Source organism: Camelina sativa, chromosome 13, assembly GCF_000633955.1.
Source record: "Camelina sativa cultivar DH55 chromosome 13, Cs, whole genome shotgun sequence".
Taxonomy (NCBI): domain Eukaryota; kingdom Viridiplantae; phylum Streptophyta; class Magnoliopsida; order Brassicales; family Brassicaceae; genus Camelina; species Camelina sativa.
This window is the reverse complement of record NC_025697.1, coordinates 1,314,202-1,332,009: the sequence shown is the minus strand read 5'-3', so window position 1 is coordinate 1,332,009 and position 17,808 is coordinate 1,314,202. Positions and strand designations below refer to the sequence as shown.

Here is a 17,808-nt window from a genome sequence, read left to right as displayed (position 1 = left end):
TAAAACAACTCTATGCATTAAATGATTAATCCCATAAAAATCTCAGAATCCATTTTAATAGATGTTTGGTGACTGTAGGACCTATTCCGTTTTAATGACACAACATCATTTGAGTAACAAATTTAACCCGCGGTGTAGTGTATTACGGGTTAAATAACCAAATATTGTTCTGCGGTGTATTGCGGGTTAAATAAATGGGATTGGTGGGATTGATGACACTTTTAGATGTGTACCAGGAGATAAATGTATTACTAGACTATACATATACCACACGGGTTAAAACCTTGAAAACACTACAAAAATCTATACTTTGAATACTTATATCAAATACTTATAAAAATTTTGTATTTTTAAAATTAATAAAATAATAATAAAATAACAAATAAATATAATATAAATTTTAAAATTTTAAAATTAAAAAAATTGTCCTGCTGTGGTGTACCGCGGGTTAAATCCTAGTACTGTAATTAAAACTGTATAAAAAATATATTCTACAAAATTTAATTGTCGCTGTGCAAAATTTATTCTGTGTAGAAATTTTACCAGACATAAATAGTAACAACAAAGGTAAACTAGTTCCATAAGACTAAACCCTCTTTATACATTGTAAATTTATTGATAAAGTCACCAATATTTTATTCTATACTTAGTAGTTCGTTACCGAATATTTCCTTAATTTTCTTCACCTAAACTCTGTTTTTGTTTTTCTTTCCTTTCTCTAACATATATATATATATATAACTGTGTAACTAGTTTCATGATTCAAACAATTATATATTATTACTTTTATTTTTCATACGGTGGAAAATATATGATGCCTTTAAAACAATTTAACTAAATTAATAAATAAAAAATGTCAGAATAGAAAACTTTTTTATTTTGAACTTTAAGTTTTAATAAATTTATAAATTTGTGATTTTATATACATGGGTATTTTGGTTTATCGGTATAATAATTAAAACGTGCTAATTTTATCGCAATTTTTTTTAATTGATTTCATCCATCTTCCGCTGTACGCTTCTCTCGCTTTAAAATTGAGCAAGACACTCTTCACTGTTCATTACGATCCCATTGTTGAGAGACTTGAGAGTGACGAATTGAGAATCTTGTAGAGAAGATGAAGATGAGAGCGAAATCGATTCTGGTTAGGTCTTCGCGCAAGTCTCCTGATCCATCTCTCGCTTCGCTTCCGGTAACCCTATTTCTCCACCCCCTTCGTCTCTGTTTGCTTTCTCGTGATTAGGTCTTCTTCTTTAGAATCCGGAAAATTAGGGATTTATGTTTTTTCCTGATGCAGCGACATGACTAATTTTGGATGTATTTGTGTTGTTGTTGGTGCTTAATTTTGAATCTGTAGCTTCGCAAAAACTGGTTAGGTTGATGTAATTTGTGTATAATTTTTTCATCTCACAGGATGATGAAGCTAATGAAAATTTGTGCTCTGGAGTGAGCACCACACACTGTGATACCGATGATGTTGAGATTGTTCCAGATACTTTCGATGAAAGAGATGTGCCACACAAGAAGCGTCATTGTCTTGGTACAACAAGTGAGACTACTGATAGAGGAGTATCCGTAGATCCGCCGGTGCTGAACTTGGATGCTTGTATTGTTTGTGAAGTTGCAGACGACCGTGTATCCCGTTGCTGCGGGATTGATTGTCTTCTTTCGTTTCACGGGGAGTGTTTGTATACTGATTTGGGTGATAGTAGTGAGGATCTTGCGAATCCTTTTTGTCCTTATTGCTGGCTTAAGATTCTTGCACTGAAATCCAAAACATTGAAAGAGAAGACTGTTGAGGCGGAAAAGGCGGTCTTTAGGTATCTAGATAAAGAGGTGAAAAGTAAGGTTGAGAATGATTTTGATATGTCAAACGGTGAGAAGACGCCATTGATTGAGGAAACCGATCAGTTAGATGATGATCAAGGGGAAGTGGGTACTGATAAAGTGACAGAAGAGGTTGTTGGAGCATCAGAGGAGGAAGAGAGGGTTGCTACTACAGAAAACTTTCAAGACGCTGAGAATGACGAAACAGCTAAAGATCAAACTACTAGAGTCAGAACAGGTGCAGGGCAAAAACTAGATGTGTTACCTTTTCTGTCTATGCAAGAATCGTTTTCAGGGAAAGAACAGGACCAGGTCAAACAGAATGAGAAGCAAAGGGGAAGAAGACGAAGAGAGGTTGGAGCATCAGAGGAGGAAGAGAGAGTGGCTACAGAAAACTTTCAAGACGCTGAGAATGACAAGAATGACGAAACAGCTATAGATCATACTAGAGTCAGAACAGTTGCAGGGGAAAAAGTAGATGTTTCGCCTTTTTTGTCTACGCAACAATCGTTTTCAGGGAAAGAACAGGGCCAGGCCAAACAGAATGAGAAGCGAAGAAGAAGAAGAGGAATAGAATTGAATACTATTGATTGTGAAATGTCATCAAAGGGATCAAGTGACGAACGAAATGGAGACGATGAAATTGAGCAAGTAACTTCATCGGCTCAAGTAACCTCCCCGTCAGGGAATACGAAGAACCAGCAGGCAACAACCTTAGTTGTGGCTAAGTCAAAGACAGTGAGGTTGTTCCTTTTTCTTTCATTCACTGGAACATCAAGAGTTTCATTTCCACCTAAATTTTAGAAAGTTACATCATGAATCGCAGGGACATATCTTTCTTTAAGAAGGATCAAAGAAGGAGGCTATTTTGGACGTTTGAAGAAGAAGAGATGCTAAAGGTATATAATAAACATACACTAGCTCTACTTTCATGAATTGGAGGAGAACTGTTGTTGATATATATGTGTTGGCTCAGGTGGGAGTGGAGAAATTTGCAGCAGAAGCAAAGAAGAACATGCCATGGAGGAAAATTCTGGAAATGGGAGAGAAGGTGTTCGACGAAACACGTACTCCAGCTGATCTCAAGGACAAATGGAGGAACATGGTTAAAATGAACAAGACAACACTCTAATTCCTACTGCTAATGTATCCAATCAATCAATAGTTAGTGTGACTCATTTTGGAGATGAAGCCAGACTTGGTGAAGTAATGTGGGCGTTGAGCTGTATTATAGACAAAAGTTCCTCCTTTACAAGAACTGGCTTCTACTTTTTGTGCATCTTTCGACATCTTTTGATTTTCAGTATATATATGGTTCGTAGTTCGAACGTGTATGTGTTTTAAAAAAAAGAGAGTAGAAAGTAAAAATCTGAAAAACGGATCCTTGACAGAATTTAAAAAACACAAAACAAAAAAACAACACACCCGGTGGGACTCGAACCCACAATCGCTTGATTAGAAGTCAAACGCCTTATCCATTAGGCCACGGGTGCTTCTGTTGGTAAGGTACAGAAAACAAATTATAAACGATCCACAGTTGTTGATGAAAGCAAGATGAAGTTTGAGGGATTACTTTTTTCCCATAGTCACTTCGGAACCTTTTCTACTACTTTATGCTACTGAACTGGATCGGCTCTTTACGCTTCTTTCACTGCTTTAGGCTTTAGCCATGGAAGAAGCAATCTTTCTTTTAATCTCGCCAGCTTCCTACCTGCTTGAGTGTCTTGTGCGCTGCAAGACTTTGTCTTCTCTCGTTTTCTATTTTACCTTTACAAGAAAATTATATACACACTAGTAAATGTTTTGTTTTTGCTAACCAAATTTGACTTCTCGAGCCAATTCAACATTTGCATTCAATGTGATTGCTTGATTTACTTCTCCATTTCTCATATATATTATACAAAATTTTATCAACTGCATTCTGTATAACACACCAATTAACTGAAACTGGATTCGTTTGGATACATAACTAGCCACACTAACTTATAATTTCCCTCTTAAGATATGGAGATTGAGAAGATTCCAGATGTTAGTGATAATACAGCTTGATAGGGATTCATAAACTTCTTTAGAAGCTCTCTGATGTGTTTCCAAGATCTCAGGGTTACTCAGGAGCAAGTCGACGGCTTCTTTGAGCTCTAGTTTTGTCGAGACCTGTGTCACTGATAAGGGGTTCGACTGCTTCATCGCCTTCACCATGTGAGAGAAATGCCCAACATGACAACCTAATCAAAGATTCCATGAACGTTGAGATAAAGTAGAGAGACAGTATATTATAGTATACGAGCACCTTATCTTTGAGCACCTGTAATAACGGCGCAGCCTGCGGCAGCTGCTTCAGACAAGTTATGACCAGTTAATCCCGGGATGAAAGAACCTCCAATGACAGCTATTGGCGCTACACTATAGAATTCTCTTAGTTCACCTAAAGAAAACAAGCAGACACAGATTGGGTTCTTGAAGAGAATAAAGGGACTAGCACTAGGAAGATATAAAGTAGCGAAACTCAGACCTAGTGTATCCACCACATATATATTCGTCTTCCCTGATGTAAGCTTTTCATTTTGAGACCTTAGAGCTACACTTTGGCCATCTTTCCGCAGTTTCTACAAAAGGAGCTGGGGACAATTAAATGCGATTCACCAAAAAGATCAACCTTCACTAAGCCAATACTAAGAATGTAACCAGAAGGTGGTTTTGGTACATACATGAGCAATCTGTTGGCCATGATGTGGATGTCGAGGCACAATTATGACAACAGAGTCCGGATGTGATGTGAGAAGCATGTTGTGAACTCCTAAAATGACTGCACACAACACTTTGATCATCAATTTTAAAAAGTCAATCAGCCCCAAACTCACTTCCTTACAAGTCACTTGCTTGAGAGAGGATATGAAAGAAAAGGGAGTCAAAACCATATTTATGCGACTGTGAGACGGTACCAATCAAGTCATGGAAGCGACTGCGAATCCACATGCTAGTCAACGAGGGTAAATGGTGACGCTACATACTAGTTAGAACATACAGTACCTTCTTCCTCGCCTCTATGTAATGAAGATGCAATCCAGACCTTCATATCTGCGAGTTCTACTTTTAGATCTCTTATACTTTCAGATGTTCCATGGAACTTGTTTACCACTGGAAGAAAAAGCAGACAACACATGGATCTTTATATTGCTTTAACAGAAAGAGCAGGAGCAGAACATAATGGGTTGCACATAATATCTAATATATGAATATCTTCAAGACATAAGTGGACTAGGATACCATATTTTAAGTCTCCCGAATAATCGATGACAAAGGGTGGCGCATGCAGCAGCTGGAAATGTATACCCTGCAGGGTGCTCTGTCGCATTTGAGGCAAATAGTTTTAGTACAATAAGATAAGATAAAAAAAAAACGTTTAGCTGAAGTTAGCATTTAGCAATGCATACCAGTGGGGCTATCAATGAGAATTTAGATAGCAGCAAGGATACCAGCGGTAGTAAGAGAGGACTAGACCACCGTTTAAAGGATTTAGTAGACATCCGAGCGTTCAATAATGCCAACGGAATCTGAGATAACGGAAACACAATATTAACCAATGCAAAGAGTTCATCTATCCTTGCACAAGTTATCACCTTCATATCATAAACAACGAGAAGGGTCAAGACTTACATAAAGTCCTGCAGCAGCCATGATGAGATTAGGCCACAGTTCATTCTCCATAATGATAATCGCATTTGGTTTCCAATGGCCAAGGAATCTGTCAATAGCCCCAGGTGTATCCAATGGTGCAAACTGGCCCAAATTTTGAAACTTCAGAACATAAATTAAAACTTCAGAGTTACATATATCATCATACAAAATCAAAACATACCTGATGTAACACACCAATGGGAAGTTGATTCTTTATCACTTCACTACAAACAAAAAGATTGAACGAAACCGAAATTACAAAGACAAAAACTTGAAAATTTTCAATTCAGATTTATAAGAAAGAAACAATGAGCCATACAATGCAGATACAGTAGTCGTCGTCATTAGAATAGTCAAATCTGGCTTTAGCTCATTGCAGCGTCTGATTACAGGAATTGCAGCCATTCCTTCACCTGAGAGACACTCAAAAACAACAAAAACCCTAATTTCTCGATTCGGAGACTTAACTGCAATGAGAGCACTGAAGAAATTTAATCACCTAAAGAGACGGCGTGAAACCAGATGAGCGATCCCGGCGAACGTACGGCGGAGGGATGACCTAAACGCTCGGGCCAACGGCGACAATGCTCTAGTCCCCGGAGTCCGCGCCATCGTATATGGAGGTGAACTAACGGCGAGATACCGTAGGTTAACGCTCTGTACAATCTGTACACAAACACTCCGAGCTCCATCGCGCCTCCGGCACCGACCGACGAAAGCTCCCTTCTCTTCACCGTAGGCAATGGCGTCGCCGTTTTCTAATGAGGCCTTAAGCCCATTGTTCCTAAGCCCAATATAACCAAGCTATGGCCCAACTAGTATAAAACCGCTTTGAACGCAGATTAATTACGTTAATACGGGGGAAAAAAGAATGTTATTATTCATTACTTGTTGGACTGATGTTAAGATTCTTAAAACATGTTAGATTATGAACAGATTAATTTTTTATTATAAGAAAAAGAGACAGCGCTGACAGTAATAATTTAAAAATTAACTGTGGAATCGTTAGATACGAAGAATATACCATGCAGCCTTTTTTTTCACTTGTTGAGTATACTTTTAATTTGACAAAAAAAAAATTGTTCAGTGCAAAATGTGTTAAGATGGAATAACTTTGATAACAAGTTTAAGCTTCTTCCCACGTGCCATGTTGCTTGCCGGTGAGCTTTATCTCATTATCTGTCCGATTGATTAATCTCGTCGATCAACTATAGTATACGTTCGAAATTGTAGTCTACGTACATTTATATTTGTAGACTTATAGTTCTTAATCCCTCACGTAGCTAAACATACCAATAAATGTGCTACGTAGCCAAGCAACGATTTTTTTTTGTTTTTTAAATCATCTTAGAGCCATTACAAAAACGTTGTTAAAACGCAAAATTTGGTTGTTATTTATCGTGGAGGTGGAGCCATAAAAATATCTGTTATATTACTATTTGTCATTATATAGCTACATTTAGTTACCAATTAGCTACAAATTCTATTAATTAAAATTTTGTCACTAATTTGTAATTATTTGTAGTTAATATTTGTTACTATTTTTTTGTAGCAAAAAATGTAACTATATAATAAAAATTCACTAGTGAGTAAACGAAATTCTGGTCAGCTAATGAAGACCAATATTTTGGAACGATTATTTGATTAATTGACGTAAGAACAAATAATTTATAGTATATTGTCAAAGATGGCTATAGTTTTGTCAAAAGCGGCAAAAGTAATTAATTTTTGATATTCCAACTAACAAAAAGTTAGTAAATATTTATTTTTAAGAATAAAAAAACTCGAGACCTAGGAAGTTTCCCGTTACACAAATATAAATATAAAAGCAAAATTAGTAATGAAACAAGGAAATGGAAGTAGGTGAGAAATAGAGTGATGAAGACTTGGTCTTGAAGACTAAGGTGTGGTGTCTCCTTCGCCACTGGAACCAAATTGTACACATCAACTTGGTGGTTCGCATTGAACTTAACCATACTCCAATGATGGCTTCTCGAAAATTTCCATATATAGTGTAGTGCACGCACACATATTGAAATAGGATATAATTGAACTTATTTTATGTTTATTCATGGTAATCTGAGCTTTTCATGCTAAATGTTCTATTTAGATACAGAGTTTCTTTTTTTTGCCAAATGATTGCAGTATGGACGGCAGGTCTCTTTTGCACAATTGCACACTAATCAGCTCATCAAATATATTAATTTTGAATAACATCACAACCGCTAGTGACTGACTACTTCAGCGTACTACTAGTTGCTTGTGTCCAAAGTTGAGTTTTTTTTTTGGGTGTGTTTTGGCTATACCGTGAATAAATGTCAGCATTAATGTCTAGACCGTTTTGACAAAAAATCGATAGCACAAAAAAGCAACAAACAAAAATTAGTAATGGAAAAGAAAGTTTGTTTGGGGGTGGTTCTTTGCCGCTTTAAGAATCATTCATATAATTATCTAAAAGAATATATATAGATTAATCACAGAATTTTGATTTCGAATATCCATCATTTAAAAGATTTCAAAGAATTTTAAACATATAATTAAGAGGTTTTAACAACCCCTTCTCATTTTACCAAAAAAAAAAAAACAATCCCCTTCTCATCTTTTAAAAGGGGAGTAAAAGACTTTAAAAAAAAAACTATGAAATTCGACTGATACGTAATTTAATGTAAATACGCATAAAAATATGCAAGTGTGTATATATATATGCCGACAAATAAAGGTTGAAAGAACACCCTACAATAAATAGAGACAGAGAGGAGAGTTTCAGTGCCAAAGTAGATAGGATATCAAATTCTATATGATATATATGTTATATGGACACTGGATCCCACCAGTTAGTTCCTGAATTATGTTTTCTACAAAACTTGATTGATTCTTTGAATATATTTTTCTTTTTTATTAATGATATCTAAAGTGACAAAGATACCCATTTATTTTTATTTATTTTTGAACTGAAAGACTAATATTTGTAGACTTTTTCTTTTGAAAAATGAATATTCTATTTGTAAAACACAACTTTGTTCCTTATGAGTTGGGTACGTTCATTGGGAAATACATCTCTAAACTTTTTTCGACAAACTTCATATGATCAGAGTAGCTTTCCAGATTAGTGAACTAGTGAATAATAGTTTGTTTTTTTGAATTGATTTTAATTTTGGTGGGATAAGTTTTTATATGATATATTTCTTCTTCTTTTTGGACGAAGCTATTAGGTATAATTATCAGTAATCCCACATCCAAGCAGTGCATATAATAAAGAGTTAAAAGTCCATATGTTGCTTTGTCCGTGGGTACTCCTGGCTTTATTTATTTTTCATTTTTGCTTTGGTGCTCCATTTGATCTAATGATCAATTGATATTATGATAAATTTTACATAACATCTTTTTGTTTTGGTTGATCTATACATGCGTAGTGGAAACATTTGGTCTTAGATCACACTCATATAATAATGCAATTGCTACTAATATATTATATGTGGTTAGTTTTCAGTATATATAATTTTGCCAAATCGACATGTAAGATTTTTGATATAAAAATGAAAGGAAAATAATGTTCAGATTCAGAATTAATTATTGAAAATGATGAAACAAGAAAAGAATAGTGACAAATGTGACTGAAATAAGCAAAGTCCAACTGTAAGAACCCATGTGGTATTTGGTCCTTATACATTATGTTAACTTGCATGGCACTGCATGTTACTTTGCTGGCTGCATGCAACATATGCAGTGCTATTTTATTTTCTCCAATTGTCTATTTTCAATTAATTGATTCGTATTTTCATTATTATATTGTACCTCTGCACACAATTTTTATTACTGTTTAAGTTACCATGATAATATATAGGTATAACAAACTCATGTGTCATCATAGTTCATACATACTTGTTTCACAGTCAAAGAAATCAAAGCCAATATGGCAAAGATGAATTATTTATTTTTATGTAGTTGGAGAATTGGCAGTAGCAAATCGAAACTAACAAAGATGCGGTAAGAGAGTATGTGATGTTTAAATTATACTACTATACTATGAGTTTAGCTATTACTAGTATAGTTAACTCACGTTTTGTTTAGAGATCAACAAATATTATATGTTATGTTGGATAATTGTCTTGGAATGTGTTCTCACATGACATGCCAACTAAATACAGACTTTAATTTGTCAATTTAATAATTTAATTATTGATTATAACAGGAATAACAAGTAGTCACAAAAAAAAAAAAAAAAAAAAAAAANAAAAAAATCCAAAAGATTCCAAATTATTTAAAGTTTCAGTTTGATATTTTGGTACTGTACCGACAGAAAATGAATCATTCCGTATGAAGTATCTTCATAAACTGAAATGTTTGTTAGGGTGTTGTGTAATGTCAGTGATGGCCACAATGTCCGAAAAATAATTAATTAGTTTAACCAACTTTCAAAGGATGAATTTTAACTCACAGTTTAATCCGGGGTTTAAATTAAGAGATATATATTTTCAAAAACATCACATTAAAAATGAAAAAATATCACAAACAAAAACTTTTAGAATAATTAAGCCCCTTTATGAATTAGTTTTACTAAGAACTGACTAAAACTGAAGTTACTTTTTAGAAAAAAATATATAGTGGGAAAATTTTCCAAAATCAATATGAATTCATTTTCAGAAATTTACTCATGAACAAAAGTTTAAAATTCTAAAAAAAAATGGATATCAGGATCCAGATCCTGAGATCTATATGTAACAAACAACTAATCAACCCAATCGAAGCAAAGATATGTCTGGACTATACCGATCCAGAAACCCAAAAAATGGTATAAACAAATATGTTTAATAACTACCACGAGTGGACTAATGTTAATGTAAGATGATTACTAAAAGTAATGACCGTCTAAATTCTAACAGTCAACTTCAGCCGTTGGGCGGTCGGTCCTTATCTTCCATTCCAGGCCTCCAGCTATGTGTTTCATGATCGAGATCCATTTACTTTTTTTTTTTTAATAACATTAGTCTTCCTTCAAAATTCCAATTTAATTAACTGAGAATTGTACGAAGTAAAAATGATTGATGATCGAAGTCGAAACGTGCTTCAAAGTTTATGAAAGACTTGACTTTTAGTATACTTTAATAAATAAATAAAATTTGACTTTAAACATACAGAAAACTTTTTATTTATTTATGGTACTTAATTAGAATGTATAACAAATTGGACCGTCGGTGGGATGTAAAGCATCATATGGCAAATTAACATCAAACAAATGTGCCTAGTTTTTTTTTTGTCTTGAATATTTCATTTTCTCCTTTAGAGCTTCTGTTCAACTTTGATTGGTCGAAGTATATATAACATAATCATATTCCCACAAGGGTTAGAGGGGCGACCATATTTGTTTACCTTTTGAATACATATAGGGCTTGTTCGTTTGGTTGACGCAGGCGATAACGGTTGCGGTAGCGGCAGCGGCTGCATTTATGTCTTTAACCATTGAATCAAAACAACGTTTAAAAATGTTAGACGTAGATCACAACGTTTGCCGCAACGTCTTAACGTAGGTACTTGCTGCAAATAAATGAACAAACGTACCTGCATCTGCTGCAGCTGCAGGTACCTGCGTCAATCAAACGAACAAGCCCATAGTCACGTATAAACTGAATGCTAAAAACATAGATCACATTAATTTGGATTTCACTAAAATTGTGACTCTATGTGTAATGTGTTACTCTATCTATAAATGGACCAGTGCATGATTTCCATTTCGTGTACTAAGGATTCGATCATTCTATTATCCTTATCGGAGATGTTGTTCGCTATCTTGTCAACAGATGAGGACAACAACATAAGACATATCCATTTTTTTCCTCGATAAATGAACCAATGGAATCACTCTACTGTTAGATTTTTCCGGTTTTTACAAGTCATATGGTTTTGATATACACAATGCACCCATACTTCATAAGTTCTTGATTTTGTTTTCAATAGTATTACATAAGAAATGATAGTTAGTTCTTTTTTAAAACTACGAGATGAGACTTATACAAAATGGCCCAACTCTTATGACATATACACAACACTGAAAGTATCGCTAGATGTCAGACGGACCTTTAAGAACCATAGTATATAACTTGATTTCATTTTCTTTTCTTTTTTTTACATATTTTTAAAAAATGTTATAATTAATAAATATCAAACATTACATACGGCTACTGTAGAATAATACTTAATCAACGTTGACTAGCTAATTGTTTTGACTGAGATGGTCATGTAGTTTAAGGACGCCTAGACGGCTAAACTGTTTGTTTAGTTTAATCTTATAACTAGACAATTAGGGCATCATCATTAATAGGAGAATTTTTTTTGTGTTCTTAGATTAAATATATAGTGAAAATAATATTAGATCAGTTGTTAAGATCTTAGGTAAAAAAAATGGGAAAACTAATTATGGTGTTCTTAGAATAAAGATATAGTGAAATAATGTAAGATCAGTAGTTAAGACGAAAAACCCAATCCACATCATAGGACGGAAAACGAAAGATCTGAAAACGAAAGATCTGGTTTCGATATGCCAAAAGCCCGACAAAGGAAACGACGGAGACAACGACGAAGACAAGGACAGAATAGGACGGAACTAGCTTCTCTCCTTTCGATTTTGGTGTTTCAATTGCCGGAAAACAAAGCTTCGGCGGCGACTATGGCGAGAACGAAGCTGTCGCCATTTTCGAAAGAAAAACAAACCCTAGACACGATTTCGATGGAATGAGAGAAATGAAAATATTTCTTTCTCATTTTTTTTCCGACCAATTAGAAGAGAGGAAGAATGTTAGAACGGGCTGTGGATCAGTTCTGAACCAAGACCAATATTTTTAATCTAAGCCCACTGTTCCATTTTTTTATTATATAATTGGGTTTAGAATAGAGAGAGTGTTTTGCCTTTAACAATGGCCTTACACATCTGGAATAATACATCTATGTCACCTCGAGAAAAATGAAAACATTTTTTTTAGTAATGGGAAAAAAATCAGAAAATACTGTTTAACAAAATAATCAGAAAATATATAACAACAACTAGTTAAAAATTCCGACTGGACGTCATTAATGTTTGTGTCGTTCAATAATGTTTTGGTAGTTATATAGAAAGAGCAAATTTATGGTTGATGGATCATGAAAATTCATTTAATTTCTCTATAACATGTAACAGTATAATAGTATACAATACGTTCTACAAAAAAAAAAGAAAAAAAAAAAAAGAGAGGAAAATGTAGAGTCTAAAACAATACTAGGACAAGAAGGGCTTTATATAAAGACATTGATCCCTCTTTTATTTCACACACACACATACACACAACATAAACACACACTGGTGTATTCTCTCTCTCTCTCTCTCTCTGGCTCTCTGTTTCTGTTTCTGTTTTTAGATCTCTCTCCTCTCTTCTTCCTTTATAACAATCACCTTCTTCTTCTCCACCTTTCATTATCTTTCTTCTCTCTTACTAAACTCTTTAAATACAAGAAAAACAAAACCAAAACACCGAAAGAAAAAAAAAAAGAAATTAAATTCTCCTTTATCCCGACAATCTGAGTTATTCAGGCAGAGAAGACAGAGATTTTCACCGTAAGGAGCAAAAAAAAGGGGAAAAACTCTGTCTCTCTGTTTCTGTACTCTGTTTCGTCCTTTGGCTTTGATTTCTAAAATAATCTTCACATTGTTCCCAATTGCGTGTCTCACAAGAAAAATCCCTAATACGGATCTCTAGGGTTCTTTGCTTTTTTCCTCTGTTTTTCTCTTTTCAATATATCGCCGGAGTAAGAAGAGATGGAGCTTGGGGATTCGACGACGTCTGTGATTCCTGACTCGTTCATGGGATACAGAGACGACCTAACAATGCAAATGTCAATGGTTTTGGATCAGATACGAGCTCCGTTGATTGTCCCAGTCCTTAGGCTCGGTGTTTACATCTGTTTAACAATGTCGGTGATGCTCTTCGTCGAAAGGGTTTACATGGGAATCGTCATCTCTCTTGTGAAGCTGTTTGGTCGAAAGCCAGACAAACGTTTCAAATATGAAGCGATTAAAGACGACATGGAGCTTGGGAACTCTGTTTATCCTATGGTCCTTGTTCAAATCCCAATGTACAACGAACGAGAGGTCTCCTAACTTAAAATCAAGATTCTCATCTCTCTGTTCTTTCTTTCTTCCATTGTTTTTAAACGCTGTTGTTTATATTGATGTAGGTTTATCAACTATCTATCGGAGCTGCTTGTGGACTCTCATGGCCTTCTGATCGAATCGTCATTCAAGTTCTTGATGATTCCACTGATCCAACCATCAAAGTAAAGCTTCTTCGATTTCAACAAAGATCAGATCTTTCGAAAACCTTTGCAGAACTCATAGCTTTCGTTTTGTTGTGTTGGTACACAGGATCTAGTGGAGATGGAGTGTAGCAGATGGGCGAGTAAAGGAGTAAACATAAAGTATGAGATCAGAGACAACAGAAATGGATACAAAGCTGGAGCTTTGAAAGAAGGGATGAAGAAGAGTTATGTCAAAAGCTGCGATTACGTTGCAATCTTCGACGCTGATTTCCAACCTGAATCGGATTTTCTCTGGAGAACCGTTCCGTTCCTCCTCCATAACCCAAAGCTTGCTCTTGTTCAAGCTCGCTGGAAATTTGGTAAATCTTCTTTTTACTTTTTTTAACCTCGTTATTTTAACGGTTCTTCTTTTTCTGAGTCACAGTTTTGATTTGATCGTTTTGGTCCTCCTTTTTTTTTTAGTGTGGTGTCATGATTGTTAAGTAGTGCTAATCAGTAATCACTACTTATTTAGAAAGTTCGACACGAGTTTGAGATTCGTTTTTTTTTCTTTCTCTCTCAATTACTACTCCCGTTTCAGGCTAAGTACTTTTTTTTTTAAATGTACACATTAGTGCAATTATACACAATTTATTAGTAATAATAATTACGCAAAATCATCTTATCAATGCACATTAGTTAATTAGATATGTACTTATGCTATTATGTTTTTCCTTTTTTGTTTTCCTGTGAAATTGTGACGTTTTTTTTTAATGGACGGCTAAAAAAGAGAGGGTAAAGATGGGTCAAATTAATACTATAAATAGATTTTCAATATAAGTGAGAAATTACCACAATATTATATGATCGTTATATTAAGAGCTCCTTCATAATTATATATCAGTAATTTAAAAATTATGAGTTGTTAATAATTTTAATTAAAAATGATATATGTAGAAAAAGAAAGATTTAGTTACATTAATTAGAAGTGTCGGTGGGTGTTTTATTGTGAGGTCCCAATGTAACCTACCTAACGAATCTTGATGTGACGTATCGATTTTGTTCGTGAATACTTTTTGTGCTTCTTCTACCTTTAAAATGTGGAACTACTTTTTCTTCAACTATAAAACCCTTAAAAATTAATTTATTAGTATGCGAAATTAATTTTTAAGGATCCTTGGAGTCATGTAATATCCCTTTTAAACTAATCATATATTTAATAGGAAGAAAACATTTAGAAAATCTAAGTAAACATCAACAAATATATAAAAAAGTCCATACTATAATGTCTTTTGATCATTTATAATTGGTATGTCTGCAAGAGTTGGTGAATATTTGGTATCAGTGTTTTGGCTTTTTCTTCCAATAAATAGATTTTTGTCGAAGCAAGATGTTCTTTCCCACTCGTTTCGACATACAGTAGTAGTAATGTTCCTCCAAATACTTTTTTAAGTCATTAAAACTATCTGTCAATAAAATTGTTCCACCTACAGACTGATAACTTCTAGCACTCGTAAAAGCTGTCACTCTTATTTGTTTTTAACCCAAAAATTCACTCGAAATACAAAAAAAAAAAAAAAAAAAAAAAAAAAAAAAAAAAAAATCAAACAAGAAATGTTTAGAAATAGTTTCTGATCAAAACTAGATTAGAGAGAGTTTAGTAGTGGAATTGCATCACTGGCAGGCATCGTCGGACTCGCGTCGTGTCCCATAATTGAGTGCAGAGAACATATTGGGAAGTGTAGGGTCATAGGGGTAATGTTTTTGTCATTTAGTAAAAACAGTATGGGTAGATTAGTCAATTTTTACTAGATCCGCCACGTTGAGTAGCTAGACACCTTCCATCTCCCTGCTCCATGTGCAACAACGAGGGGTCACCTAGAGACCATTAGCTGCTCTCTCTTCTCTCTTAACTTGTCTCTGTCACTCTCACTCTCACACCACTCACTTTTTTATGTAAATATTTATTTGTTTTTTTTTTTTTTTTAAATTCAGATCCTGATACGAGTATACGACCAATAATTGATACTTTAATTTGTTTAATCATGCTATTAGAGGAGAGAAACTACCAAAGTCATGTGACAAAATGTAAAGAGCTGTTGTGGTCTAATTGGGCATGTTGATGAGAGCTAGCTAGCTGTCTATTACAATTTTCATAATTGAGAACATTGATTTCCAATTTCACCGACTTGTTTTTAATGTCTTTCATAAATGGAGAGTATCCACATTTATTGTTTTGCTACACAAATAAATTTATTTACTCAACCTTTTTAATGTCTTTGCAGTAAATTCTGATGAATGTTTGATGACAAGGATGCAAGAAATGTCTTTGGACTATCATTTTACCGTCGAACAAGAAGTTGGTTCTTCTACTTATGCTTTCTTCGGATTCAACGGTACTACTACTATTTCTATAATTTTAAATATTTTTGGTTATTAACAATTTGAGTTTCCATTGAATGTGTTTGGTTTTACGATAATTTATAGGGACTGCTGGAATATGGAGAATATCGGCATTGAACGAAGCTGGTGGTTGGAAAGATAGAACGACCGTGGAAGATATGGATTTGGCCGTGCGAGCTAGTCTCAAGGGTTGGAAATTCTTGTACCTCGGTTCTTTGAAGGTATATAATATACTAGTATTGTTTTTGATCATAAAATAAAATTTTTATAATGGTTGATTTGTAAATAATGTTATTAATATGGGTTTTAACTACTCTAGGTTAAAAACGAGTTACCAAGTACATTCAAGGCATATAGGTATCAACAGCACAGATGGTCATGTGGTCCAGCTAATCTTTTCAGGAAAATGGCATTTGAAATCATGACCAATAAGGTTTCCTTCTAAACTCTCTAGATATGACATAACCAAATTTAATCGGTTAAGATTTAACCGGGATTTCTTTTTTCTCTCTGTTCTTGTTTGGCAGAACGTGACTTTATGGAAGAAAGTTCATGTGATCTATAGCTTCTTCGTGGTTAGGAAGCTAGTAGCACACATTGTTACTTTCATCTTCTACTGTGTGATCTTACCAGCTACGGTTCTTGTACCGGAAGTTTCAGTACCTAAGTGGGGAGCGGTTTACATTCCTTCCGTCATTACTCTGCTCAACGCTGTTGGGACACCGAGGTAAAACACAGTTCCGAGAAGTTTCTTGCGGCTTAAGTGTTTTGTTCAGGCTCTTATTGTTGTTGGTTTACATGTGTCTTATATATAGGTCGCTGCATCTTATGGTGTTTTGGATTCTCTTCGAGAATGTGATGTCTCTTCACAGAACTAAAGCTACCTTCATTGGTTTGCTCGAAGGAGGAAGAGTTAACGAGTGGATTGTTACTGAGAAGCTCGGAGATCTTAAGGCTAAATCGGCCAGCAAGACTCCAAAGAAGCTTCTTCGCTTTAGATTCGGAGATAGGTAAAAACTTCTTACCTTTAAACCAAAACCGGTTCTTTAAATTTCTTTCCATTAAACCAATTCTAATCGTGTTTTTTTATGTGTCTATTTTGGCAGGATTCATGTGCTGGAACTCGGTGTAGGAATGTATCTGTTATTTGTGGGATGTTATGACGCGTTTTTTGGGAAGAATCATTATTACCTATACCTTTTCGCGCAAGCAATCGCGTTCTTCATTGCGGGATTTGGACAAATTGGGACGATTGTGCCTAACCATTGAATGGAAAAAAGGAGTTTTCGAGCGATGAGATGCTTGAGAATAAAAAGATGATTTTCTTTTTCTTTTTCTTTTTTTTTTGGCTTCGTTATTTAAAATTCTTGTTGGTGTGAATAGAGAGAGAGAGAGAGAGAGAGAGAGAGAGAGAGAGAGAGAGAGAGATTTGATGATACCATTGTTACAGAAGATGGTGTGTGTAGTGTTGAAAGATATGGATACTTATAGTATAAAGAAGAAATATACTTTGAAGGGATTATTCAGATTCCTCAAAGGGCAATTAGATTATTGACTTTATCGCAAGACGAAGAGAACTCAACTGATCAAATATATATATCCTCCAATTTCATGGAGTCTTTTGTAAACTCTCAA

General features: G+C 34.6%; 3 protein-coding genes and 1 non-coding gene across 4 annotated transcripts; 2 read left to right on the top strand and 2 right to left on the bottom strand.

The window, feature by feature from the left end:
- On the top strand, positions 1,014-3,155 carry LOC104734401 (transcriptional regulator ATRX). Its single transcript, XM_010453972.2, has 4 exons — positions 1,014-1,192; positions 1,414-2,570; positions 2,654-2,726; positions 2,804-3,155. Exons 1-4 carry the CDS (start codon positions 1,118-1,120, stop codon positions 2,957-2,959), a joined length of 1,461 nt encoding a protein of 486 aa, XP_010452274.1. The 5' UTR covers positions 1,014-1,117; the 3' UTR covers positions 2,960-3,155.
- TRNAR-UCU lies at positions 3,248-3,320 on the bottom strand. Its single transcript has one exon. It is a non-coding gene; the product is annotated as a tRNA-Arg (tRNA).
- LOC104734400 (probable 3-deoxy-D-manno-octulosonic acid transferase, mitochondrial) lies at positions 3,686-6,289 on the bottom strand. The gene is made up of 11 exons (XM_010453971.2): positions 6,005-6,289; positions 5,825-5,918; positions 5,687-5,729; positions 5,485-5,607; positions 5,262-5,381; positions 5,095-5,173; positions 4,858-4,965; positions 4,536-4,633; positions 4,340-4,433; positions 4,133-4,252; positions 3,686-4,052 (listed from the first exon to the last, which is right to left on the bottom strand). Exons 1-11 carry the CDS (start codon positions 6,195-6,197, stop codon positions 3,811-3,813), a joined length of 1,314 nt encoding a protein of 437 aa, XP_010452273.1. The 5' UTR covers positions 6,198-6,289; the 3' UTR covers positions 3,686-3,810.
- LOC104734399 (glucomannan 4-beta-mannosyltransferase 9) lies at positions 12,942-17,724 on the top strand. The gene is made up of 9 exons (XM_010453970.2): positions 12,942-13,624; positions 13,711-13,809; positions 13,898-14,150; positions 16,056-16,166; positions 16,258-16,394; positions 16,493-16,606; positions 16,701-16,900; positions 16,989-17,183; positions 17,280-17,724. Exons 1-9 carry the CDS (start codon positions 13,292-13,294, stop codon positions 17,440-17,442), a joined length of 1,605 nt encoding a protein of 534 aa, XP_010452272.1. The 5' UTR covers positions 12,942-13,291; the 3' UTR covers positions 17,443-17,724.

Excerpts from the sequence above, each read along its gene's own strand:
- LOC104734399 (XM_010453970.2), top strand. The coding sequence starts at position 13,292 with ATGGAGCTTGGGGATTCGACGACGTCTGTGATTCCTGACTCGTTCATG. Across the intron at positions 13,810-13,897 it reads CCACTGATCCAACCATCAAA|GATCTAGTGGAGATGGAGTG; the intron begins GTAAAGCTTCTT and ends GTTGGTACACAG. Across the intron at positions 16,395-16,492 it reads TGTACCTCGGTTCTTTGAAG|GTTAAAAACGAGTTACCAAG; the intron begins GTATATAATATA and ends TAACTACTCTAG.
- LOC104734401 (XM_010453972.2), top strand. The coding sequence starts at position 1,118 with ATGAAGATGAGAGCGAAATCGATTCTGGTTAGGTCTTCGCGCAAGTCT. Across the intron at positions 2,571-2,653 it reads GCTAAGTCAAAGACAGTGAG|GGACATATCTTTCTTTAAGA; the intron begins GTTGTTCCTTTT and ends CATGAATCGCAG. Across the intron at positions 2,727-2,803 it reads AAGAAGAAGAGATGCTAAAG|GTGGGAGTGGAGAAATTTGC; the intron begins GTATATAATAAA and ends GTGTTGGCTCAG.
- LOC104734400 (XM_010453971.2), bottom strand. The coding sequence starts at position 6,197 with ATGGAGCTCGGAGTGTTTGTGTACAGATTGTACAGAGCGTTAACCTAC. Across the intron at positions 5,919-6,004 it reads GTTTCACGCCGTCTCTTTAG|GTGAAGGAATGGCTGCAATT; the intron begins GTGATTAAATTT and ends AGTGTCTCTCAG. Across the intron at positions 5,174-5,261 it reads TCTCATTGATAGCCCCACTG|AGCACCCTGCAGGGTATACA; the intron begins GTATGCATTGCT and ends CAAATGCGACAG.